The following is a 19,692-nucleotide window of genomic DNA, read 5'->3' on the forward strand; positions in this document are numbered from 1 at the left end:
TCAAAAAATAAAAAGGTTAAAAATCGGCCATTTTTCGAAAAAATCCCTGTACTATAGTTAAGGGATTTTTTTTTTAAATGGCCGATTTTCGACCTTTTTATTTTTCGGTAAAACTGGTTACTATAGCAAATTGACATGCGCAGAACGCATTATTCGACTCTGCGCATGTATATTATGCTATAGTAACCATTTATGTCAAAAGTGGTTACTATAGCACAATTGACATGCACAGAACGCATTATTCGACTCTGCGCATGTTTATTATGCTATAGTAACCATTTATATCAAAAAAATAAAAGGGTCGAAAATCGGTCATTTTTCGAAAATTTCCCGGTACTATAATACAGGGATTTTTTCGAAAAATTGCCGATTTTCGACCTTTTTATTTTCGGTAAAACTGGTTACTATAGCACAATTGACATGCGCAAAACGTATTTACTTGCTTACTTGTTTACTTACTTGCTTACTTGTTTCCGGAGCTCAGCAATGCTGGGTCCGGAGTCGAGGCTAGGCTATGCCTATAAGCCCCTCTTGATAATTACATCAACTCTTGAATATGGCGCAAATTTAAGAGGGTGGTTGGACCATGCCCGTTCAAGACCGGACTTAAATTGATTGGTTGATCTTGAAGCTACTACATCCTCCGATAACGAATTCCATAATATAATAGCTTTTCGACCAAATGAGTCCCTCATCCAATTTGTGCGTGAGAACTTAAATTTTAATTTAAAAGAATGACCACGTGTTCTAACATCTTCATCACGCTCAAAAAAAGAATCAGCAGAAATACTATCCACTCCATGTAAAATTTTAAAAATCTGTATCAAATGAGCTCTTTGCCTTCTGTATGCGAGAGTAGGTAGGTTGAGAATTTTCAGCCTTTCTGAATAAGGTAAATGACGAATGGAAAAAATAAGCTTGGTGGCACGTTCTTGGACTTTTTCCAATAGGTCTTCCTCCTTACAATGTAGCGAGTTAAAAACAACGTTGCAGTATTCCAAGGTCGGACGAATAATAGCTTTATATAAATGAAGAAACCCATCCATATTTAAAAACTTGAAAGCTCGATATACCATGCCCAACTTCCGATTTGCTCTCATTGCTACATCTGCCACATGTACATTAAAAACAAGTTTAGAGTCAATAGTAACACCGAGGTCTTTTTCATGATCAACTTCATTCAATAAGAAACCACGCATGGCATACAGATGTTTGTTGTTTTTCTTCCAGAAGTGCATTACTTTGCACTTACCATCGTTAAAAGGTAATTGCCATTTGTCAGACCAGTCACATGCTTTCTCTAAATCTTCTTGTAGAACTTGAGCATCATTCACAGTGTTAACTACTCTATACAATTTAGTATCATCTGCAAACATGCGTACAGAGGAAGAAATAACAGAAGGTAAATCATTTATAAACATAATGAAAAGAACAGGTCCAACGACGCTTCCTTGCGGAATACCACTACGAACATCAGCCCAATCTGAAACACATCCATTGACACTAACCCGTTGTTGTCTATCGTTAAGAAATTCTTGAAACCAGTTTAGAAGTTTACCTCTAATACCCAATGCACTCATTTTCAGAAGGAGTCTATGATGAGGCACACTATCGAAAGCCTTCTTGTAGTCAAGGTAGATACAATCAAAACAATCCTGATTATCAAAATAAGAAAACCAGTTTTCAAGAACATCAAGTAATTGTAAAGCACAGGAACGACCTTGCCGGAAACCAAATTGCTCATAACAAATAAGTGAGTGATGTTCAAGAAAGTCCAATAATTCCTTCCTGATAATTCTCTCCATAATTTTATTATTCGACTCTGCGCATGTTTATTATGCTATAGTAACCATTTATGTCAAAAGTGGTTACTATAGCCCAATTGACATGCGCAGAACCCATTATTCGACTCTGCGCATGTTTATTATGCTATAGTAACCATATATATCAAAAAATAAAAGGGTCGAAAATCGGCCATTTTTCGAAAATTTTCCTGTACTATAGTACACGGATTTTTTGTTAAAAAAATGGCCGATTTTCGACTTTTTTATTTTTCGATAAAACTGGTTACTATAGCACAATTGACATGCGCAGAACCCATTATTCGATTCTGCGCATGTTTATTACGCTATAGTAATCATTTATATCAGAAAATAAAAGGGTCGAAAATCTGCCATTTTTCGAAAATTGTCCTGTACTATATATAGTACAGGGATTTTGTCAAATAATGGCCGATTTTTGACCTTTTTATTTTCGATAAAACTGGTTACTATAGCACAATTGACATGCGCAGAACGCATTATTCGACTCTGCGCATGTTTATTATGCTATAGTAACCATTTATGTCAAAAGTGGTTACTATAGCACAATTGACATGCGCAGAACCCATTATTTGACTCTGCGCATGTTTATTATGCTATATTAACCATTTATATCAAAAAATAAAAGGGTCGAAAATCGGCCATTTTTAGTAACCAGTTTTATCGAAAGAGTCAAAGTTTTGCCCTTTTTACTATGACTCTATATGATGATAACGCAATATATGTGCATAATTATAAGGTAATATAATTGCACAATAATTTTATTTTAAAAACTTGATATTTTGCCCAGCCATCTTTGAAAAAATCTTCGAAAATTACCAAATTTCGGACCTTTCATTTTTAACATAGCTGGTTATTATGACGCTATAAAATGATGATAACGCAATATATTTGGCAATATTATTGCATTGAAGGAAAATTTTCCAAAAATGACAACATTTCGACCCTTTTATTTTTTAAATGTTAGGTTATCTGAGAGTTATTTATATACCCGAAAGCTCTGCAATTTCTTTTTGACTGTTTTACTTTATTCTTTTGGTTTAGCTTTTTGCTTAGGTTTTTTATTTGCATCTTCATGAAGATACAACCACTGTTATACCTACACTGTTTTTTTTCAATGATTTTCTTTTTTGATTGATATATTATGCGCATATACAGCCATCGCATAATAAGATAATTTTTGAAAAGCCGATGTTTTGGTCAAATTTCAAACCTTTTATTTTTTATACATGCGCATATAAAATATTATGCTTATAAATGTTCTGCATATTATTTTTACCAACCACCACACACTACATCCAATGTGCGTACTGTACGTTGCGACGACGCGTTGATGTTACGCAAAGATATAGCGCACTGGTATCTAAGTAACAAGGCAGTATAGAATCTAAAATAATAACGTGCTTCTCTCTTGAGATTTAATTTTGATTTTTATCTTCTTAAAGCCAGACAATGACTGGATTTGTGAGCCATAGTATTCGTACAGTACCCCTTGGTGGGGAGCAATGGATCCTAGGTCACGAGTGGTACATGGAGAAGCGAGAACCTTATCAGGTAGCTATATGCTATTACCTCACTCCCTGAGGACGATCAAAGCATAATTATTGATCGAAACGTCGAGAAACTCAACAGTTCTTTTCAGAACTAATATGCCTATACGTGGTGTTCCGCAACATTTATAACAACGTATAGGCTGTACCTGTATTAAGAGAGTAGGCGTACTCATAAAAAAATCATAATAAAATTAGGGGCGGATCGAGAAATTGCAGATGGGTAAGAGGGGACGGAGGTTGATGGCATCTTACCCCAACCATGGTGGATATAAGAAGATTGTGGGAGTATTAATTAGGTTCACATAAATTGCACTTGGAACATTTGAAGGGTTAAACATTGGACTAACATGATCCAATGGCCAATATGTCAAGCACAAATTCAGATCAGGCCGGGGTTGTTTCATATTTTATCCTATCCTTTAAGTCAAGATCAAAGTTTGTGCCTGCTGACAATTAAACTAAAGCATAACTGGCCACGTAGAAGTGCATCTTGACGCTTTTGTTTTTGCTATATTAAGAATTCCCTACAAATCAAACGGGAAAACCTTATCCTATCGATAGATTAATCTATTTGATGAGCGCATTCAGTTATTTAATTACCCGGGTAAAGTTAGTAATAATTAGTCCCTGAAGCCAACTTAGCGGGTAAGTTAACTAAGCCTGAACGGGCCCTATCTTTATATTATCTTTATCTTTACTACAATAATGACTTGATTAACTGTTTTGTCTACTTACTTTAGGCTTGGAAAAACAGTATCTGCAGCAGATTGAACCATATTGGCCGTATGTTAGTGAGTATGCAATATTTTGTGGTTAAAAAAATATATAGATAAGATAAATCCGTGTAGCAAACCTCAGATGAAACCTTTTTTTTCTGTTTACAGAATAAATCATTGGCAGAGTATCCAACCATCACAGATTACTCGCCGTATGAAGTAGGAGCTAAATACAAATTAAAGGACTACAGGAGACAACGATTATAAACCAGTTTTGTTGAAACTATCAATACGAAATAATACTTATATAAGCCTATTGACATTTTGTTTTGTTTTTTTTTTTCGATTCTCTTCAAAACGTATTCCTCCTGGTTTGTTTCATTAAAAGGGAATTTTTCGTCTAGTTTAGATCGGTCATGTACCGTACAATACATGACATTTAATACATACATTTAATTGTTCGCTTTCCTATTGAAAATACGTTGTTCATTGTTCGTTTGTGAAGATACGTTGTTCATTTTTCGTTTGTTAAAATACGTTGTTCATTACGTTTGTCAAAATACGTTGTTCATTGCTCGTTTGTCAAATACGTTGTTCATTGCGCGTTTGTCAAATACGTTGTTCATTACGTTTGTCAAAATACGTTGTTCATTACGTTTGTCAAAATACGTTGGTCATTGCGCGTTTGTCAAAATACGTTATTCATTACGTTTGCGAAAATACGTTGTTCATTGCTCGGTTGCCAAAATACGTTGTTGATGTTCATTGGTCGTTTGTAAATATACATTGTTCTTTTGCTCGCTTGTCAAAATACGTTGTTGATGTTCATTGGTCGTTTGTAAATATACATTGTTCTTTCGCTCGCTTGTCAAAATACGTTGTTGATGTTCATTGGTCGTTTGTAAATATACATTGTTCTTTCGCTCGCTTGTCAAAATACGTTGTTGATGTTCATTGGTCGTTTGTAAATATACATTGTTCTTTCGCTCGCTTGCCAAAATACGTTGTTGATGTTCATTGGTCGTTTGTAAATATACATTGTTCTTTCGCTCGCTTGTCAAAATACGTTGTTGATGTTCATTGGTCGTTTGTAAATATACATTGTTCTTTCGCTCGCTTGTCAAAATACGTTGTTGATGTTCATTGGTCGTTTGTAAATATACATTGTTCTTTCGCTCGCTTGTCAAAATACGTTGTTGATGTTCATTGGTCGTTTGTAAATATACATTGTTCTTTTGCTCGCTTGTCAAAATACGTTGTTGATGTTCATTGGTCGTTTGTAAATATACATTGTTCTTTTGCTCGCTTGTCAAAATACGTTGTTGATGTTCATTGGTCGTTTGTAAATATACATTGTTCTTTTGGTCGCTTGTCAAAATACGTTGTTGATGTTCATTGGTCGTTTGTAAATATACATTGTTCTTTTGCTCGCTTGCCAAAATACGTTGTTCATTTTTAAACACAGGGAAGACACAATGATATTTTGCATTCATTTATTAATTCCATTCTATTGAATTACACATACACAACTTCGCGACCACACTACCTCTTAAAAAAGGTTTCCTCTGCTTTTTGTTTATTTAACGAAAAGTGTCTCGTAACAGGAATTTCCCAAGCCCACCCCCCCCCCCCCCGAAGAGTGGAGATGGTTCTATTGTATGTATGAATAAATGAATATTGTGTTTACAATTTAATATAATGCAATACTGTATATTTTTAGTTTATAGACAATTATAAATCAAGGTGTTAAACATTTGTTTATGGACTACTATCATGGAATGTTACAAGCAATGAATACAATAACTATACTATATACGAAAGAATAATGGAAAATCACAGGAACTTAAGATGCAACAACTTTACGAATTTCAAACTTAGGTTTAGAATTAAGATATCAGATATATATTTATTCGTCCAATAATTTTGGAATGAACATTTAATCATTTTGTTATATATCAACCATAGGATTAAAAATAAACCCATGCTTATGAGGCTTTAATAATAGTTGTCTTGTGACAAAAATTGAAACCAGGACCAGAACATGTTAACTAACAAATTACAGTCTCAAAACCTTTGGTATCAGACCTAATTTATATGTTTAATAAATAAATAAACCTGTTTTTCTTTTCATTTTAAAGTAAAACTGTCCACAAAGAAAAAATATTAATCAATCACAGAGCTTATATAAGATGGAATAAGAAAAATAGTTTCAACTGCCTTCTTAAATTGCGTGTTCTGCTGTCCTGTTTAGTATTTTGAATCCACTAATCTCTCATCCTTTTTAAACACACTAATCTTTTTAATCGCTCATCCCTTTTAAACACTCTTTAAGAATAAAGCAGCCCCAGTCTGTATCCATATCTCCTGATTGCCACTGCAGGGTAGCGTCAGTTTGGTGACTATCTTTTCCCTCTCAGCAGAGAAGTACACAGGCAGCGAGATGCATTCACTGGGGTTATACGGATCTCCCATATCCTTGGGTACCCATGCCACGGTACAGCCTGGGACAGAAGAGACGCTAGGAGAATTAGGCTGGTTACTGGTCAACTGGCTGCCATCGAATGTACAGCCTTCCAGTTGAAGACCTCCAATCTGAGAGAATTCATAAAATAGTATGTTAAAGTATTAAGTAGTATTTTTTAATTTTTAACAGAAATAATTGTATTATGATATGTATGATTTCGTAAAGTGTAAATACCTTCACAGATTGCTTGACACCTGTGATGCCACCTGCCCATTTGCATACAAATTTCAGTGCATCCATTGACGTCTTGCTCTCCCTGTAAAGATAATACAGTACAGTATTGTGTATTGTGTGAATCGTATATATTATTTTTTATTTGACATGGAAGACATACAGTACAAAACATTTATCATTATTCTCATTACTAATATTTTATTCATTAATATTTTATAATCAAGAACTATGAACATTTTTCTCAAAATTTTTCAAATAAGTAAAAAACAAGATACCTTGCAGTTTGCTGGCGGAGTGCATTTAAGAAGGTGTCTGGGTGAAACAGCTCGGAAAGATCAACAGTATCTGATAGTAGAGAATTTGACTGCACTTTTTGCACCCACCCCTGCAAAGCAATGGTTCGAGCCACTACTGTTCTCAGGTAGTGTATCGGGTCTTCTGGGCCATTCCATTTTTTCTGCCATGCAAGAGGAACCTTTAAAAAAAGACATAATATTTTACTTTTGGATTCTAGGATACAAATTGGAGAAAATGTAATCTTAAATCTAATTAGAATAACTAAATGGTACGCTCGCTTCGCTCGCGTACCATCTAGGTGGTGCCCACAGATGGTTCTCGAATACATAATAATTTCAGCGTTAAAAAACTGGCGATTTCAAATGTACGTACCGCAAGACAATAATACATGTCGTTTACAGGAACGAATAAATAGACACTGTGATTTATGTACTGTAAAATTAGTACCCTGGGAATTACTTCAGAAAGAGAAACTTGTCACAAAATGAGACCAATTGTTTAAGTCAAATTTAAACAAACTTAATTTGTGTTTTGTATGTAACATTATGGTTGAGGGATGGGGAAGAGGATGGGTGCAAAGAGGAACAATTTTTAAATATATTCTTTATCCATTTAGTAACGAAATATTAATTGTTTTCATGTTTTACAAATAATATACCAATAAACACAGTAAAACATTGCGATTTAATACTTTGTTGAAACTATCACCGTTCTAGTCGATTGAAATAGTACAGTACATGTAACGATACATCACTACACGACATGTATATGTTTATATAATGTAAAACAATTTGTGAAAACCACCTCTATTCGGGGAAATCATAAATTCGATTTAATCGTCAATAAATATTAAATTATCTAACTCTAATTAGTAGGCCTAATGGTTTTCAATTGTTTCTTAGAGCCAATTCATACTTAAGTTGGTTCCTACCCTACCCACCAAAGTTGTTCTGCGTTTAGAGCATGTGATGTACCGTAGGCCTATCCTCTACTGGTTTTACAACGCTACTCATGCCAGGGTGATGATGTGGGTGGTTTAACTGCAATAATAAAGATGTGTAGGGCCTACAAATTATACAGCGAGTGAAAACGCTAGCTCATTATCCGTTAAAAAAAATTTTATATCCAACCTCTGCAGCACAGATTGAAAAAAAAATGGATCGAATTTCTGTTATGAGTATACAGTACTTGCCTTTACGACGCCCGAGGGAATAGACACTTGTGGAACAGAGATTGGAATGTTCCATTCATCGCATATCAATACATATGTATAAACGTATATTAAATCTATCAAAATAGTATTTTTTAAAGAAAATCGGCCTGTCTTCAACATTATGATGCTGTACTCGAGCTGTTCAACCGGTTTTCAGCTATTAAAAACAATTATCGTAGGAGGAGACAGGAAAATGCGAAGCATCCTCGTATTATTGTCTGCGGGTATTTTTCAAGACGGACATCCATAAGACAGTGTATACCACGATCGAAAAACACCCCTATTTGGGGCAAATCGTTGAACCTAAATTCGTTTTAATCGTCAATAACTAATTACCGAACTCAATTTAATTAGTAAACAGGGTTACATCAGGTGGTTAAAATCAGTATCGGAAGTACGAACCAACTTTATATACCATCGAGTAAACATTCTAGAAATAACGCGCGATTTACCGAATTTTGCCCTTACGTAAATTTATATATAGATGTAACAGTTTTTGTACTATACCTCCTGGTTGAGTAGGTTTTTAGCCAAGGAACTAACTTCACTGGTAAGCAGTATGGAGCCTCTGAGCACTTTACTTAGACTAGCCAGTGTAGAGTGAATGAATTGGACAAGGTGTACAGCATTGTAATACTCCTGCAGTATGAAGGAATTGATCGGTGGTTCATTCCCAGACTTGTCTGTTGGCACTTGCACCTTGGCATGGATTAGCTGTGAACCCTGTAAAAATAAACATTTCATTTAACTAAAGGTCAATATTAAAGATTCCATGGCAATCCTCATTAGGAAGGAATCATAGAGACTTCATAGAAATTCTTAGAGAGACTACAGTTTGGCAATACTTGAGATTCAGAAGAATTCCACACCCTCCAGAGAAATTCTGGAGACGTCATAGCAATTCATAGAGAGACTACAGTATGGCAATATATGAGATTCAGAAGAATTCTAGAGACTTCATAGCAATTCTTACAGACTCTGGCAATCCCAGAGATTTCAGGAGAATCCTAGAGACTTAATAGCAATTCTTATAGACTCTGCCAATCCAAGAGATTCCATTGGAATCCTAGTGACTCCAGTGAAATTTTAGAGACTTCATAGTGATTCTTAGAAACTCTAAGGCAAGTATCTTACCTGGTTCAACTTTTTCCAGAGGTTAAGTATAGGTGTGAGTTCATTTGACCATTTGTCCTTGTCAAATTTTCCAGCCTCTACATCCAGCCGTCGAAGAACCTTCAGTTGTGATATTACTTGACCACTAATAAAACGCTGTGCTGACCGTTCAATGTTTGCTGGTAGGCCAAAAAAGGATGGCTTGTCTGTCTCAGGAAAGTTGGTAACAAGATCAGTATAATCCTGAAATAAAGGACAATTATTTTAATTATATCAGACAAGGAAGTAATGTAATTTACACATGTATTCGGCAAGTTGTCTAACATCGCTGAATCGGAGATGACATAATAGCAATAAATTTATAGAGAATGATATGCTGCAATAGAATGTGTATCATACCTTATCATAACATGAACTAGGAAGAGCGATGTTAGTGGCCAGTTTCTTTCGACCTTTGCCCCCACTTAATACATCTTTGTTGAAGAATTGCGTGAGGTAAGATTGAAGTACTCTCAAATCAAACGTGTTGTCGACACGACCTCCATAAATAGCATTCTCAAACAAGCCATGCACAAAGTCCCATGACACTTCTTTGGCTTTATAAGTAAAATAAAATGGAAATCAAGAACTTTTAAAGTGTTCATCCTAATTTCCTCACCAGAGGCCTGCAGCTTCTGTAGAATAGTTACCCGCAGTGGGTGGTCCTGTTGTTACAATGTTGGTACACAGGTAGATATAGTGTGTTTTGTGAATACACTATATCTACCTTGTCTACCTTGTCATCTATCATTTGGTAGGGCCATGACAGTCCTCTTTCTCCATACCTTTAGTGCTTCTTATTTTAGTTCCGAATATATATATATATTTGTATTTTTATTCATCAAGCATACACTACAACATTTAAAATTCCTACCATCACCATAAAATAAGAATAACACACTTGCTGTGCCAACTGAATAACAAATACCTTTGTATCAACTCATTCAATATTGAGTGTGAAATATTTTAGAATCTATGTTACAAATATTACAGAGTAAATATAACAAATAAAATATTTGATTAAAAATAAGCATACATGATTTAGAGCATATCCTGTCAATGATGTCAGCTCCAGCTCTCAAATCTGCCATGGAAAATTCATAAAACTTGGTCCATCCCTGAGGAATGAAGTTCCTTCTTTCCTGACAAATAGCATGGAACCATGCCAAAGCAAACAGAGCCTGAGAACGGATGACATTGTTGTTCTTCGAGACAAAGTCTGTTGACCAGGACTCATAACTACGCTGAAGGTTTTTCTTGATGCCTGGTGGCGCCTGTAAAGGAAGATCACATATTGCATTAACTTCCAATTTTATTTTGGTTTGCATTATTCCTTCTACAGTTAAAATGATGTCAAGGTTAAGCAAATATATTATTATTAAACTGTATTGTTTTTGCATTTTGTTGTCACAACTACAATTATGGAGGAATTTCTAAAATACCAAGAAACCAATTCTCTAACATAGCATAGTGGAATTTGTACTATGCCAGAGATTTAAAACTGTGGCTACACTATTAAACTAGTTTGACAAAAAAAGTGTGATGTCCCAAATATGGTAGTGATATGCCCAAATATGGTAGTGATACGACATCATTGATCCATATATAGGCACATCACATTTTTTGTTACAGAAACGTTGATAGAGTAGACAGAGCTTTAGTCAATCAAACAAAACTGGCCATTTAAGTTTCACAGAAACTACAAAGAAGAGATTTAAATGCAGAATATTCCATTTTTAGAATAGGGGATAAATCATGTGCAAGACAATCTTCTTACCTCATATGTTACTTTTAGACTAGACTGCAACAGGATGGTTGGGAACTTAGGGTGACTTTCAGCTGTCAGCCAGAGTCTGAAATTCTCATGTGTTACAAGAGAGTTCAGCTCCTGAAAAAGACAATTTGAGTAGTAGATAAAAATGACATTATGATGATGGTGAAGTCATTGATAGAGATGACAATTGTAACTATAATGGGATTATAAAATGACAAAATATAAATTCTTGTGTGTTACAAGAGAGTTCAGCTGCTAAAAAAAAGACAATTTGACTAGTAATAACAATGACATTATGATGATGGTGAAGTCATTGATAGAGATGGAAATGGCAATTGTAACTATGATGGGATTATAAAATGACAAAATATGAATAAAAAATAATTATAATGTTACCTTTTCTAAGACTGGTAGCCAAGCAGTAACAAGATGAAGATTCTTCAGGCACAGCCATTCACCATTCCTAGCACATTCGTGTAATAACTGCATTGCTATGTCTGCTTGCCCTTGTCCCATTGCAACCTGTATATTACATGTACATTTAGTATTAGTGATTTTTTCTTTTGGGTTTTGAATGCACTGCTAACAAAATCTTACTTCTCTTAAATACCAGACTTTGCAGAAGACTTAGGGTCAGTTAGCTAGGGAGAAAGTATTCACAGATTCACATTCTATAAGTTTGTTGTCGTCGGTTGTGAATAGTACACTACATTATAAGCATAGCATCTTAACCTGGTGGGAAAGCCGGATGTACCAAAGATGAAGTGAATAGGTTAGAACTAAATGATAGACAAAATTGTTATTATTTGACATCTTAAGCTCTTTCTACACTATCACTATCACTATAAAATGTGTGGTGTACCCAAATATGGTAGTGATAGAACTTCATCATGTCTATGATAGTGTAGACAGAGCTTAAGATGGTTTTATGTCATACAGACCTGATGGTACTTGTCATTTCCAATAACCTCATCAGCAAGCTCTTGCAGCTCTTCTGAGGCATCAGCGCCTGGTGAGATAATGATAAGGATTGGTTCTGAAGATACCGTCTCTTGATACAGACGCTTCAAATTCAATGATGGCGGTGACAACTCTTTCATGCCTGCAAAATTATTTAAAATAATATAAAATCTTTATTGTCATGACATTTGTTTTCCTTGAAACACACACACTATATACAGAAAATATAACAGATGAGATCAGAGTCACAATAAAAGAGTTCTTAATGTATAGGAACCAGTCTTTGGAATGAGTATTCTGATATTAAACTTACCAAGAGCTTTACAAGCAAACACGCTCATAGCGCTTTGAAGGCGGTCAGGTCGCACAGCTTGAACTACCAGTAACTAAGGGAGAAAAATTTACATCAAAATACTTTTAAACATTGATGAATTACTAGGATCCTACTACTACAGAGTACTGCTCCAATTAATGAATGTAACAAACACAGAACTGAATGTAAATGGGACTATGGTGAACACAGAAAAAGTCGACCAGAAAAGAAACAAACTTTACCAAAACAACTTATTTTTACTATCAATAACAGAATTTCTTTACCTGTTGGAATGCAGAAACTTTCTTCTGAAGAGGAGTTGGAAATTCAATCTCACACTGTGAGCTCCTTGAGAATCCTGACCACAAACTGCCATCAGTGAAGCTCAGTGACTGGTATAACGCAACAAAGTTACTCTGTAACAGAAGAAAGAGAAAATAATAATATAATTATAATACAGTAGTGATTAATCAATATGCAAAAAAAACTAATGCCAAAGCTTGTATATGGATCGTAGAAAGTGGAGAGTCATGCAAGGTAACATTTTTAACTCAAACCAACAAAGTTACTATGTAACAGAAGAGAGACAGAAAAAGAAAAATTATGATAGTAGAAATAAGATAATGCTACAGCAACAGCTTGCATACTGAATGTAGCAAGTAGAGATCTTTTGAGTCAAGTCTTTCTATCTTGGCGTTACTTTTTAGTTTGGGGAAAGTGACCAAGCAGTTCATCAGGTGAAAATTCTTTTTGTTCAATCAATCAATCAATCCAGAATCACAAACCTTTATAATGTTGACCTCTTGATGTCTATCCTCATCAATCCAGTTGGGCATTGCATCCTTCTGACGTTGACCATCAGATTTGATGTCTGATACAATCTGACCAATGAATGCTTCCCATTCCTGAGTAAACAAAGTACACAATTATTTATATTAAGATTCATTTTCTGAATGACTACTTGGTTAAAAAAACCAAAATTACAAGTTGATTGTCTCGCATATACTAGGATAAAGTGTGAAAAAGTTACATACATTTTCTTGGAACATTCCTGGGTGCATTCCATACGCAAGATGAAGGGCAAACATCAGTCTATCTGCTTTAAATAGTGAGCGGCATACATACTCATAGACAAGGTCCTGCAAGCATTTGATAAGGCGCTGGATCCTCATCTCAGTACTGCTTCCATCCTACAAGACACAAATAACATAGTGTACTCTCAATCTAGCAATACTTTTTCAATACTAACTAGAGTTTCCCCCTTAAAAATAATAGAAATTCTCCTTAAAGCCTGGTTTCCATAAAATCGATACACGACAGAGCGTAGCGATTCTATGGAAAAGCTAGAATTTACCGGGGATCTAGTACGGGAGTGCTAAATATTCTTTGGTACGTGTATACGATTCATCGCCGACAAAATCGGCAAAGTTGAACATGCTTGAATTTTGCCGATTTGACTGCGATGAATCGGAGAGCCTTCCCGATTGTGTCAGCGAAACCTGCGTGTGTAGCGATTTTAATGGAAACGCTGTAGCGATTTTATGGAAACCAGGCTTATGTAAAAAACTAATTATATAGTATAGAGATAAATACCTCTATGATATATATATATTAATTATCTACAGTGTATACTTACAGTCTTTCCTTGCAATGCACGAGAAAAAATTCTCAGGAACGCACCCAAGCTAAAGCGATACATGTTATTCAGCTTTGCGAGGTCACTAATAACAAAAAACAGGGTGCTACCATTTTCTGCCAGGGGTAGAAAAGCATCACGCTCCTAAAAAATAATTGTGCAAAAAAATTATGTAAATTTATTTTTGTTGTTGGTTGGTTTCTATTTTGAGGAAAACTTGAATCTAGATGTAGTGATGGTTTACCTGATCCAATGAAGTCTGTAGGTCCACTGATTCTGTCAAAGAGTTTGAGATTGTCTGGCTGCTTTCTTTGGTCTTGTTCAGCGAGTCCAACAAGTTTTTGTTCTCTAGAATGTTTCCTTCTGCTTGGGCCAAAGTCTGATGAAATAAAAAATAAGTTAATTAAAAATCTATTGTATACGGGTATGGACAAAATTATATGTAACTATCTGAAATATGATGAGGCACAGACTGCAGCCCAAGACAGGGATGTGTGGTGGACAGAAGTTCTCATGTAAAGAGACTACAACTAACTGACCTCTAAAAGAGTTTCTTCCAGTTTGGCTAGTTGGATCTTGAGATCTTCCTCCTGTTTCAGCAGCTCTGTCTTCCGTACTTCTAGCTCAGGCTTCTCATGTTGGATAGTCATGGCTAGAAGCTGCCCTGTAAGACCAGCCCGTGTTGTAGTGAAGTTTATCTCAGACACGATGGATGCGGCATCGGGTGGTATTTCTGGATTGGGGTGACGAGTTGTCAGGAACAGACGAAAGTCCTCGTTGTAGTCAATCATTTTCTCCCCAATCTGAACAACATATCTTGGACCTAATTTGAAAAAATAGTGACTTTCAGAAATGTACTGTGCCAATTATGATCATCAAAAATCTTCCATACTTTTAATTATCACATTATATTTTTACAAACATTTCATTTGCCATTATGTTGAAGCTCAATAAACTGTGCATTTCTGTGGCATACTCCTTTCTTTCTTCAGCTATTGTTATTTCTAAAAAAGACATCACTTAATATTTACCTTGGCTAATAAGGTCACCTCGTAGGAGCGGATACAGCATGGGTTCAACCTTGTCAATCTCTTGTATAATTAATGTTTTGCCAAATCTTACTGCAAGCTCCAATGCAGTACTGAAATTTGCATCCTATTAACAATTTAAAAAAATACATTAAATATTAATAATTCATTTGAGATTGTATCTATCCATGAACAGAGGGTATGGGGTGAACTTTATACATGTTAATCTCCAATAAACTGTAATATGCATATATGACAGTCAATTACAGGCTGTGATTGGGTGAGTAACATTTAGAAATGGGCTATGGTCTGAAAATGTACTCATTAAACTGTGCAGTATTTTTCCTACCTGCTGGTTGACAACTTCTAGTCTTTGTTCCTTCAGATGGGTCTTAAGCCATTCAGTAGCCCTTGATGATGGGTCCACAAGGAAAGGACGTAGAGAATTCTACATTAAAAAAAAAATACAATTTAAATCACAAATTTGGCTATTTCATATGTAATATTTGATGATAATGAATGCTATAAAATTAACAAACACAAACCAATATCAAATTCTAGGTATCTAGACAAATCTATGCCCCCTCTGAGTTTACTTGACACCATTAAATATTTTATAATCATATTTAAACATTTAACATTTCTGAATTACAAATAAAAATGATAGCATGGATTAAAAGGTTATGATTAAGAAGGTTAGGATTAAGGTGGTTATGATTAGAAAGGTTAGGATTAAAAAGGTTATGATTAGAAAGCTTAGGATTAAGAAGGTTATGATTAGAAAGATTAGTTTTTTAATCGATTTGGTGCTGCCGTACAGTGTCATCATAACATACAGTTATCACTATATCTTTGCAACCCATATAATTTGTTAAGAAAAGCTGTGGCAACAATTTTTATCTGTTTATACAATAATTTGTATGCCTTCTTTACGTTACTACTGTACAATATTAATTGATGTTTATGTGCAAAATATTTGCATATGTGCAATATTTATGGAATAGTGGAATGATAAGTTGTCAATGTAATGTACTATCAACATGTTTGTGCAATAAGTTTTCTATTAAGCAATTGACTAAAAGCCAACTCATTACAGCACTGTAATATACGTTTGGCTTATGGGTCATACATCGCTGTCTCATCAATAAAGTTTGTTTCTCACTTGGACACCCATGGAAAGTTATCAACCAATTATGATGGGATGGATCACCCAAATTGTCACTTGGGGTGGCCAACTCACTTGAAGTTGCGACAGCATCGTTACATTGTGTCTAAAGCCTGGTTTCCATAAACTCGCTACACGACAGAGAGTAGCGATTCTATGGAAACGCTAGAATTTATCTGGGATCTAGTACGCGAGCGCTAAATATTCTTTGGTACGCGTATACGATTCATCGCAGACACAATTGGCAAAGTTGAACATGGTTGAACTTTGCCGATTTGACTGCGATGAATCGGGGACCTTCCCGATTGCGTCAGCGACATCTGCGCGTGTAGCGATTTTAATGGAAACGCTGTAGCGATTTTAATGGAAACCAGGCTTTAGTGACACATCATCTACAAATTCTGTGATTGTTTTGTGCAATATGTATATATTTTAGTGCCACACTAAATGTTTAGTCACACCAATACAACTACTACTACTACCACGTCACACCAAACCAACATGAATCTTACCCCAACACCAAGATCATTGATCTTAATGGTGTCACAATAAATTAAGTTGTTGATAAAGATATCAGGCATCCATTAGTGGTACAGCAACGAAAGCATGCAATGAACAAAATAAAATTCAAATGAAACAATTTACTGATCATTATCATCAGCTGATTATAAATATCCTTATTAATACAGTCGCTTCTACAATTTATGTAACCTCTATCTTATCACAGTTTGTTCTTGAGATAGTCTGTCATTTGGAGCTTTGGCGTCTAACCTCTATGGAAGTTGCTATTGGTAGTTATGTTATGAGACTCTCAAACATAAATTTAATACAACGTTAACAATAAAAAAAATAAAAAAACATAACATATTTATTAAATTTGTTAGATGCTAAAAAAATAAAGAGTGAACATATTATCATTATTAACTCAATAAAAACAAACACAATTCTCATATTTTACATTAAACTGTGGAAGATGTTTGCCTGGTATCATTCTATTCAAGCCATTTACATCATTGTCATTGGTCCATGCCAGCTAAGAAAAACAAATCAGCAGATACAATGAAAGTAGGTAAAATAAGAGCAACAGTACAACGAGGTGACCTTTGTACTTCATAATTCTTTATTCACCAAAACGGTATAAACAAATAGCTTTCGCTAGTCATTGGTTTACACCTGATTAACAAATATAATACTGTTCAGTGCAAACGATTTTGATAATATAATTATACAATAAGGTGAAAAAAAAAAAACCACAATAATGACAAAAAGAAAGAGGTGGGCCAGCATTAATCAGTATCTCGATAATAGTAGTTATATTTTTTACAAAATTAATTTTTGATGTATTATTTTTTATGTCGAGTGATAAATTATTCCAAAATTTTGTGCCAGTAAACGAAATTCTAAATTGACCAGCCATAGTACGGGCTTTTGGGATAGATAGGTTATTACCTTGTTTAAACCTAGTAGTTCGTAAATGATCAACTGTACTAAAATAATAACTGATTTGATGTGCAGAGTTTCTATTATATAAATAAAAAACAAAATTAAGTACACATAATTCGTATAGTTTATGAACATCTAGAATATTAAGTTGCTTAAATATCGGATACTTTGTTTGGTCCTTGCATTTGGTGTAGTTTTTACTTGTTGGTATATTTACCCATGCGAACTGATGAAAGTAAACTTTAAAAATACATTTATTCAGAACTCCAATAAGATCTTCAAACTTTGCTAAAGCTCTGTCCCCACTATTAAACTTTATGTGACAAAAAAAGTGATGTACCCATATATGGACACGATGACGTATCACTACTATATTTGGGCTGCACATCACACTTTTTTTTATCAAAATAGCTTAAAACTGTTTCTAGCTGCCAGCTCTTTGAAAATCCTTTGCTTAGTAGTACTTGAATAACGTTATGTTGGGTTTTTGGGTCTTATACCAACTTTTAAATGTTGAATTCCATAAGAGGAGTATTAACTCTACTGAATTATTAACCTCTACACTTACCGTATTTGATCATCATTGTAAGTAAAATAATAAGTAACTTTCTTGTTACACTTGACTGTCAGATAGTTTATTTTTTTAGTTTCATGCTGTTTGCATTATTCAGTTATGCAAATTAAAAGGCTTTATCATCCGTAGAACATGCATAAGTTAAGACATTCAGATATCTATAATAGCATATTATGGTTATTACATATTATCGACAAGATATCTCAAAATAGACCATCCATATTTATCATTACATCATCTAAAGATATGAAACTATAATTAGAAATTTACAAAGAATAAAAAAAAAGAAGATTTTACTAACCAGTAGCACAATTACAGCATTCTCCATGGACAGGTTATCACTTGGAAGACCTTCTCCTTTCCATATCAACTGTTCACTCTCTGTGCTTAGAAATCGTCGCATGTCAAAAGCCTTGAGGTCGATTTTCTCTAACCACGAGGCTAGTGTGGCACGACGCTCATCCTCTGGAGCGGCTGATAAGTAGGTGTTGAATCCAGCAGCCACTTGAGCCTTCTTGGGGAGTGTCTCAAGTTCGGTTTCTAGTTCTTTCACCTGGAATTGTTGATGCAAAGTTGTTTTTAAATCAAATTTTATGCGACAACAAAATGTGATGTGCCCATATATAGACATGATGTTATATCACTACGATAGTTTGATAGTGTAGACAGAGCTTAAGACGTCAAATAATAACAATGTTGTCTACTATATAATGTAGTTCTAACCTGTTCACTCCATCTCTGGTACTCTCCATCCAGCTTTCCCACCAAGTTTTCTGCAGCAGTGATGGTCTCTTGTGCCTTCTCTAACTCCATCTTCAACTTAGCTGCCTCATTGGTCTTCTGTTGAAAGGTTCTCTTCAGATTAGCAACTTTTCTATCGACATCTTCCAAACCTTTTTTTAGTTTCTCAACTTGACTGATGGCTTTTTCAAGATTTCTACGGGGAGAAAGCATTGCATTTATTCTCTGATTTTGATTCCACATGATTTACTTCCAACATTGGTAAAAATTGCTCTGATGGTGGACCACGAAGAAACTAAAGGAAAATTGCCTCAAGGAACCCCTAACATTAGAAGACTACACATTACCTTTGAAGTTCTGCTTGTTCTTTTTCAAGTGGGGCGATTTTCTCCAATGCATGGGAGTATGATACATTAGCCTTCACCCAGATTGCTAATGGTAGAGCAACAGCACTAGCACGCTTAGCTTTCTGTAAAAAAAGAAAGATAAAATTTCATTGTTGTTTAAAAAACAAGAAATATTTATTGCTTGGTTTTAGGTTGAAAAATATGGAAAAACATTAAGCTATAAATGGAAATATGTTAAAGAGGTATCCTCAAAACAAAGATT

At 34.8% G+C, this 19,692-nt stretch overlaps 1 protein-coding gene across 2 annotated transcripts in view; it reads right to left on the reverse strand.

Annotated features, from left to right (window-relative positions):
- Positions 1-5,727: 5,727 nt before the first annotated feature.
- The window catches only part of LOC140050185 (cytoplasmic dynein 2 heavy chain 1-like), a 47,520-nt gene continuing 33,555 nt past the window's right edge, over positions 5,728-19,692 (reverse strand). Inside the window, exons 51-73 of one of the 2 annotated variants that reach the window (XM_072095263.1) lie at positions 19,431-19,552; positions 19,066-19,279; positions 18,644-18,895; positions 16,838-16,858; positions 15,510-15,608; positions 15,164-15,287; positions 14,672-14,955; positions 14,377-14,511; positions 14,133-14,276; positions 13,531-13,686; positions 13,282-13,401; positions 12,781-12,912; positions 12,497-12,569; positions 12,165-12,325; positions 11,620-11,745; positions 11,227-11,337; positions 10,486-10,723; positions 9,810-10,006; positions 9,432-9,653; positions 8,805-9,020; positions 7,063-7,262; positions 6,788-6,869; positions 5,728-6,681 (exon numbers count right to left, since the gene is read on the reverse strand). In XM_072095263.1, coding sequence (XP_071951364.1) covers positions 6,406-6,681; positions 6,788-6,869; positions 7,063-7,262; positions 8,805-9,020; positions 9,432-9,653; positions 9,810-10,006; positions 10,486-10,723; positions 11,227-11,337; positions 11,620-11,745; positions 12,165-12,325; positions 12,497-12,569; positions 12,781-12,912; positions 13,282-13,401; positions 13,531-13,686; positions 14,133-14,276; positions 14,377-14,511; positions 14,672-14,955; positions 15,164-15,287; positions 15,510-15,608; positions 16,838-16,858; positions 18,644-18,895; positions 19,066-19,279; positions 19,431-19,552 — 3,705 coding nt within the window. In that variant the 3' untranslated portion in view covers positions 5,728-6,405. The remainder of the gene's footprint in view (positions 6,682-6,787; positions 6,870-7,062; positions 7,263-8,804; positions 9,021-9,431; positions 9,654-9,809; positions 10,007-10,485; positions 10,724-11,226; positions 11,338-11,619; positions 11,746-12,164; positions 12,326-12,496; positions 12,570-12,780; positions 12,913-13,281; positions 13,402-13,530; positions 13,687-14,132; positions 14,277-14,376; positions 14,512-14,671; positions 14,956-15,163; positions 15,288-15,509; positions 15,609-16,837; positions 16,859-18,643; positions 18,896-19,065; positions 19,280-19,430; positions 19,553-19,692) is intronic. The other variant, XM_072095264.1, reaches the window with a different exon arrangement.

The sequence above is a fragment of the Antedon mediterranea genome, chromosome 5, assembly GCF_964355755.1.
Source record: "Antedon mediterranea chromosome 5, ecAntMedi1.1, whole genome shotgun sequence".
In the NCBI taxonomy this organism is placed as follows: Eukaryota; Metazoa; Echinodermata; class Crinoidea; order Comatulida; family Antedonidae; genus Antedon; species Antedon mediterranea.